Genomic DNA, 7,590 nt, shown 5'->3' with positions numbered 1-7,590 from the left:
GGCGCTAGCACGGATCGACCAATAAGAATCCCGGAGGCAGTGGCGCCGGGCGGAAGCGGTAGTGCTGGGTGACCATGGCGGCATCGGGCGGGGCGGTGCGGCCCGGGGCGGAGGTCGTGCAGCTCAACGTGGGCGGCAAGAGGCGCGTTGGCCCGGTCCCACGGGACCCCCGGGACCCCTCCGGTCCCCTCCGCTTTCCCCCGGTTCCCCCCAGGCTCTCCTTGTCTTCCCCTCTTCCTCCTTCCGGGTTCCCCCCCCTCCGGTGTCCCCGCCTCAGTCTTCCGGGTCCCCCTGCTTTCCCTTCCTCCCCCCCTTCCCCATCCCTCGGCACTTTGGGGTCCCCCCCGGTTGTGTGCCCCCCTCCCCCCCCCCCCGCCCCGGTTTCGCTCTCCCGGACCCCCCGGTCCCCTCGGATCCCCCCACACACCCAAAGCCCTTAGGACCCTCCTCAGGCCGCCCCTTGTGGCCCCCGCCCCCCGCCTCCCCCAGCCTGATTCCACCCCCCGCCTTCCCTGGATCTCCCCAGGGCCCCCCCAGGGTCTTTCTGCCGCGCCAGGTCTTTGGCCCTCCCCCAGGGGTCTTTCTGCCCGCCCCCCCCCCCCCCCCCCAGTTTTCTGCAGGCCCCGAGGGTCTTTCTGCCCCCTGCCGAGGTGTTTTGGGGGGCCCCTAGGTCTATGACCCTCCCCGAGGGGTCTTTCTGCCCCCCCAAGGTGTCTTTCTATGCCCCCCGGAGGCTTCTGGCCCCTCCCCCAGCCCAGCTCTGACACCACCCCCCCGCCCTCTCCCACAGGTTCAGCACATCCCGCCAGACACTGACCTGGATTTCAGACTCCTTCTTCTCCAGGTGACAGCAGCGGGGAGGGCACAGCACACACACAGACCCCCCGAGGGAAAGTTAGGGGGGTGTCCCGGGACTGGGGGGCTCCACACAGGACCCCACTCCCAGACCCTAAATCCCCCATATGTCTGTTCTGCCCCCCCCTCCCCAGCCTCCTGAGCGGCCGCATCTCCACCTTGAAGGATGAGACAGGAGCAGTGAGTTTTCCTTCCCAAGTCCGTGTGTGTGTGTGTGTGTGTGTGTATGTGTGCCCCCAAATATTTCATATGTTATGTCTGTCCCCCCCACAAGATTTTCATCGATCGGGACCCCACCGTCTTCGCCCCCATCCTCAACTTCCTCCGTACAAAAGAGCTCGACCCCCGAGGCGTCAGCATCTCTCTCCTCCTCCACGAAGCCCAATTTTACGGCATTACCCCTCTAGGTGATGACTTTGGGGGGCTGACAATAGGGGGGATCCTCGGGGGGGGGCCTTCCCCCCCAGTATTCCACATTTTGGGGTTCACGGCTCTGTTTTTCCTCCCCCCCCAAGTTCGCCGCTTGCAGCTACGGGAAGAATTGGACCATTCATCTTGTGGCAGTGTCCTCTTCAACGGGTATCTGCCCCCACCAGGTAAATCCAACCCCACCCAACACCATGTAGGGAGCAATCACCCCTTAACCCCTCTCCCCAAATTTCTCCTTCTGACCTCCCCCAACAGTCTTACCAGCCAAACGCCGTAACCGGCACAGTGTGGCCGGGCCACAGATTGCCGCCCGTTTACCAGCGACGACCGACAGAGCCCCCGTGCGACGCAGTAACACCATGCCCCCCAATTTGGGTAACGCTGGTTTATTGGGGCGCTTGTTGGAAGACCGAACCCTTGCTGCCGGTAAGGACGGTACAACTGGGTAGTTTCTCTGATTCTAAACCATCGTGGCACAAGCTTTACTGCCTGTTTTTTTCCCCTTAGCGAGCGAACCAGGAGCGGTACGGATCGTCTGCGGGCATCACAACTGGATTGCGGTGGCTTATGCCCAGTTTCTTGTCTGCTATAGGTAAACTGGTGGGGGGACCAGGGACCCCCATCTTGTGCTAGCGGTGTCCACAAGCCCTGCCCCGTGCCCTGCCATCTTCTCCTGTTTGTCCCCAGGATGAAGGAGACGTCGGGGTGGCAGCAAGTCTTCTCCAGTCCCCGCTTGGACTGGGTGATCGAACGGGTGGCCCTCAATGCCAAGGTGCTGGGTGGAGCTTTGGGTGACCACGACAAGATGGTGGCGGTGGCGTCTTGCAGCGAGATCATCCTCTGGGCCTTGCAAGCCGACGGCAATGGCAGCGAGATCGGTGAGAAACCATTCCTGACCCTTCCACCGACTCGATCCTGGAGGATTTTGGCAGGATCTGGTCTCCTTGGCTTCTTTCTGGTTGTATTCTCCTAACTCAGGCGTCTTCCACCTGGGAGTGCCGGTGGAAGCCCTCTTCTTTGTGGGGAACCAACTCATTGCCACTAGCCACACTGGCAAAATCGGTGTCTGGAACGCTGTCACCAAGCACTGGCAGGTGAGCACGGGTACCACCGCCACTGGTTTGTCCTCAGATTGTCCCCAAAACTCCTTTCCCATCCCTCCCGCAGATCCAGGATGTTGTCCCCATCAACAGCTACGACGCTGCTGGCACCTTCCTCCTCCTTGGTTGCAACAACGGCTCCATCTACTATGTGGGTGAGTGCTGATGATGTGGCTCTAACTGCCCCGGCTGGTGGCAATGCCGCCGCCATCACCATCCCTCTGTGTGTGTCTCCTCTGCCCCCAGACGTTCAGAAGTTCCCCCTGCGCATGAAGGACAACGATCTGCTGGTGACGGAGCTTTACCGTGACCCCACTGAAGATGCTGTCACTGCCCTCAGCGTCTACCTCACCCCCAAGACCAGTAAGAGCTCCTGCTGCCCACCTTGGGGGGGGCTCCTCACCCCACTGCTTTGCTCCTGGGATGAACTGGGAGGGCTTTGGGATCATTTTGAGGGGGGGGGGTCGTGTCCGTAGGTGACAGCGGGAACTGGATCGAGATCGCCTATGGCACCAGCTCCGGTGTAGTACGGGTCATCGTGCAGCACCCTGAAACAGTGGGCTCCGGTCCTCAACTCTTCCAAACCTTCACTGTACACCGCAGCCCAGTCACCAAAATCATGCTTTCGGAGAAACACCTCATCTCTGGTGAGTGCTGGGCAAGGAAAACACTGCTGGGTGAGGAAATCACTGGCGTTTGCTGCTCATCCACCCTCCATTTTCCCAGTTTGTGCCGACAACAACCACGTCCGGACCTGGACAGTGACTCGTTTCCGTGGGATGATTTCTACCCAACCTGGCTCGACACCGTTGGCTTCCTTCAAAATCCTCTCCCTGGATGATCTTGATGCTCCTGCTGGCTGTGGCGCTGGCACCGATATTGGTAAAAGAGCACCGGGTTTGGTGGTGAAGTGGGACAATGGCACAGGATGGGCACTGAGCCACGTTTTTTTACCGGCAGGACCTTTCGGCGAACGGGATGAGCAGCAGGTCTTCATCCAAAGAGTGGTGCCGGATGCGTGCCAGGTCTTTGTCCGGCTTTCCTCCACCGGTAAAAGGTGAGTGCTGACAGTTTTGCTACTGGCGAAGGAAAATTTGGGGTGCTGAGGCGGGGTCACAGAGTGTCATACCCTGCCCCCCAGGATCTGCGAGGTGCGTTCGGTCGACGCCGCAGCCATCACCGCCTTCACCGTCCACGAGTGCGAAGGCTCCAGCCGGATCGGTTCCCGCCCACGTCGTTACCTCTTCACCGGCCATGCCAACGGCAGCGTCCAGATGTGGGACCTCACCACTGCCATGGAGATGTTGGGGAAGCCCCCAGGTAAGTGCTGGAGTTGGGGGTGGGGGGGGGGGGAGCGGAATTTTGGTGTGCCGCCGCTTCCCCTAAAAAAGCCCAATCCTCACCCTTCACTCTACAGAAGCTGGCGGTTTGACCGAGGAGGAGCTGTTACGGCAACTGGATCAATGTGATTTGGCATTAACTGGACCCCCCGGGCTCCCCCGGACCCCCAACACCAGGTAGGGGAGCACCACAGCCCCACCCCTCCCAACCTCCCCTGCCCCCCCCTCCCCCCCAGGTTTAGGTTTTTGGGGGTTGCCTACTCTATTCCACACCCCCCCCCCCATTTTTTCTTTGCAGCTTTCGGTCGCCAGGGCCCAGCCGGGTGGATATGCCGACCCCTTCCCCCCCGCTGCCGAAACACCGTGGGGAACCTCTGGCTGTCCCCCCCCAACCCCGTTATCGGGGGGCAGAGGGGGACCCTCCCTTTTCCGGGGGTCCCCGAGGGGGGGGCAGTTTTGTGGAGCGCTGCCAGGAACTGGCCCAACGCCTTGGCCCCCCTGAGAACCCCGAACCCCCCCGTTTTGGGGGGAAAAGCAAAATCCTCCGACCCCCACCTCCACGTCGACCCCCCAATTCCGGACCCCCCCTTACGGCTCCCAGGACTGTGCCTCCTCCCCCTGGGCCTGTCCCTGCCCCCCCTGCAACCGCTGACGCTCTCCCCATCATCCCGTTGGCAACCCCCAAATCTCGGCTCAACGAGACGTCGTTTTGAGGGGGGCAGGACCCCCCCCGCCATGTGCCTTCACTTTGGGGGGGCACTGCTGTTGTCTGTGTCCCCCCCTCAGATTTTGGGGAGTGGGGGCACAGAGGAAGGCCCCCCCCACCATGCCAAAGCGCTGTGTTTTTTGGGGTTCTCCCTCCATACACCCCTTTTCACCTCTGCTTTGTGCCCTGTGGTTTTTTTGGGGGTCCTGCCCCTCCCAGCGGTGTCTTGGGGTGGGGGCCATGGCCCCCTTTGCCTCCTATAGCGCAGACCCCCTATAGCTGACATCCCCCCCAGAGCCCCTATAGATGGTCCCCCATTGCTCAAGCCCTTCTGTGTCCCTTATAGCTCTCCCACCCCACGCATACCTCAGCCCCCTGTGACCCCCTATAGCTCTTTCCCCCATAACCAAGCCCCCTATAGCTCAGCCCCCCCCATAGCCCAGCCCTATAGCTCACCCTCCCCCTTGCACCCCCAGCTCCCCGTGCCCCCGAGCAGGTGGGGGGGGGGAAAGGGGGGCCCTACCAGGTATGGGGACACGCACACGTATGTGCACACACAGGGCGGGGCATGGCTGGCACACGTGCATGCACAGCACGGACATGCAGTGTCGGCTGTGGGCACGCAGCATCACACGTGCATGGGGTGTGCACGGAGCCTCGGATGCGTGCATGCATGTACACGGCTTCATGGGCACACGTGCATATGGCCTCACGTGCGTGAAACCTCGCATGCACACAGCAATATCTATTTGCACATGCATCAGACACATGCACGCAGCCTTGCACATGTGTGTGCAGCTCTACAGGCTTGCATGTAGTTTCACACACGTGGATATAGCCTCACATGAACACACACAGCCTCACACACGTGCGCATGCTTTCACGTGTGTATGCCATGTCACGTTTGCACACAGCGTCACATGCATTCACACAGCCTCATGCGTGTGCATGCGGCCTGACGCATGTACAGAACCTCACGTGTGTTTGCAGCCTGACGTGTGCATACAGCCTCACATGTATGTTCACGCCCTGATATGTGTGTGCAGAGCCTCACATGTATATTCCTGGCAGCCGCTGCTAGAAAAATTTTGGGAGGGGGTCCCCCACCCCCTGCCTCAGTTTCCCCTCTTGCAGCTGGGGCAGGGGTATGTGGGGGGCTAGAGGAGATGGGGGGGGGCTATGGGGGTGAAGGGGGGCCCTATGGGGTGTGGGGGTTCTTTGTGGGGTCCCCTATAGGGTACAGGTGTCCCCTCTAGGTGTGGATATTCTTTTTTGGGGCTTCCTGTAGTGTATAGGGCATCCCCTATGGGATATGGGGTCCCCTATGGGGTGGGGGGGCGTCTCCTATCAGGTATAGGGGTATGGGATACGGGACCCCCTATGGGGTTTGGAGGTTGCCCTGTGGGATATGGGGTCCCCTATGGGCTGTGGGGGTTCTCTGTGGGTTCCTCTGTGGTGTATAGGGATTCCCCTATGGGATATGGGGTTCCCATATGGGGTATAGGGGGTCCCCTGTAGGATATGGGCTCCCCTATGGGGTGTGGGGGCTCTCTATGGGGTCCCCTGTGGGGTCCAGGGGGTCCCCTATAGCATGTGGGTATTCTCTTTGGGGCTTCCTATAGGGTATAAGGGGTTCCCCTGTAGGGTGTAGGGGTACAGGACATGGGGTCCCCTATGGCATATGGGGGTTCTCTAGGGGCAGTCCCTATAGGGTTTGGAGTTCCCCTGTGGGTTACAGAGTCACCTATGGTATATGGGGGTTCTTTAGCGGGGGTCCCTATGGAGTGTAGGGAGTCCCCTATGGGGTGTGGGCATCTCTAGGGGTTCCCCTATAGGGGATATGGGGTCCCCTCGGGGTTGGGGGCCGTTCCTAGGGTAGGGGGAGTTATAGAACATGGGGGCCTGTCCCCCGTATGACTGTATGTAGGGTCCCCCCAACCGCCTGAACCCCCTTCCAAAGACCCAGCACCCCAAAACCCCCATGGACTGCCCCCGCTCCAGTAAGGAAGGACCCCTCCCTCATTGCACCCCTATATTTGGGGGGGGGGTGTGCCTCAGCCTGTAGACCCCACCCCACCCCATGAAGGGGGTCAGTGATGTGTGTGGGGACCCCCAAACTGGTGTGGGGGAGCACAGCCAGTGCCTCCAGCTGGAGGATGAGGACGATGTTTCCGGGTGACGTCACCCCCCCGGGTTGGGGGGGGGGGGGGGAATGACGACACAGCGGGGGGCCCCTTGGGGGGGGGGGTGCTGGGCAGCCTGAGGCCCCCCCTACTTTCTGTCCTGGCGGTGGGGGGTGAGGGGGGGCAGTGTGGGTGGCTCGGTGCCCATCACCGTGGCCTCGTGGCTGCTGCCCAAAATGGGCGTCAGGGTGCAGACAGGGCGGGGGGGGGGTGTCTACGGACGGGACCCCCCTTCCAAACACCTCCCCCCCCCCCCCCCCCCCGCCCTGAGAGAGGACCCAGGAGCCTGGGTGATGTCAGCGGCGGGGGGGGGCGATGGGGCCTCGCTGTCATGTGCCCCCCTCCCCGCGGTGGGGTCCCGCAGGGATGTCGCTGTCTGGGATGTGTCCCGTGTGTCCCCCGTGCTGTGTCCAGGCCCCCCCCCCCCCCCCAGTGTCCCCTGTCCCCATCCCGCTGTCCCTTCTCCCGGTCCAAGTGTCACTTGTCCCCATCCCGGTGTCCCAGGTCCCCAGCGAGCTCCACACACCCCCCCCCCCCCGCCCCGTAGTGTCCCCTGTCCCCCCAACTCAATGTCCACTGTCCCCCCCAATGTCTCCCCCAAAGTCTCCTGTCTCCCCCAATGTTCCCTGTGCCCCCCGAATGTCCCATCCCCACGTTGTCCCCTGTCCCACCTCAGTGTCCCCCCCAAAGTCCCCTGCTTCCCTCAGTGTCACGCGTCCCCCCAGTGTCCCCTGTCCCCCCAATACCCCCTCCAGTATACCCCCCAAAGTCACCTGCCCCCCTCAGTGTCCCCTGCCCCCCACCAACATCCCCCCAAAGTCTCCTGTTGTCCCGAACCCCCTCAAATGTCCCCTGTCCCCCTCAATGTCCCGTGTCCCCCTCAACATCCCCCCCAAAGTCCCCTGCTTCCCTCACTGTCCCCCGTCCCCCCCAGTGTCTCCTGCCCCCCCCCACCAACCCCCAAAGTCACCTGCCCC

The 7,590-nt window shown here is 62.1% G+C and overlaps 1 protein-coding gene across 1 annotated transcript; it reads left to right on the top strand.

The window, feature by feature from the left end:
- The first annotated feature begins 57 nt into the window (after positions 1-57).
- SHKBP1 (SH3KBP1 binding protein 1) lies at positions 58-4,725 on the top strand. The gene is made up of 17 exons (XM_049796583.1): positions 58-142; positions 791-844; positions 990-1,035; positions 1,130-1,262; positions 1,371-1,451; positions 1,540-1,710; positions 1,792-1,876; positions 1,972-2,162; positions 2,263-2,378; positions 2,452-2,539; positions 2,631-2,747; positions 2,861-3,031; positions 3,111-3,266; positions 3,345-3,441; positions 3,526-3,704; positions 3,802-3,901; positions 4,023-4,725. The coding sequence occupies exons 1-17, from the start codon at positions 75-77 to the stop codon at positions 4,435-4,437; spliced, it is 2,268 nt and encodes a 755-aa protein (XP_049652540.1). The 5' UTR covers positions 58-74; the 3' UTR covers positions 4,438-4,725.
- The last annotated feature ends 2,865 nt before the right edge of the window (positions 4,726-7,590 follow it).

This window comes from Accipiter gentilis, chromosome Z, assembly GCF_929443795.1.
Source record: "Accipiter gentilis chromosome Z, bAccGen1.1, whole genome shotgun sequence".
In the NCBI taxonomy this organism is placed as follows: Eukaryota; Metazoa; Chordata; class Aves; order Accipitriformes; family Accipitridae; genus Astur; species Astur gentilis.
Note: the sequence above shows the minus strand (reverse complement) of the source record. Positions and strands in the feature narration are given on the sequence as shown.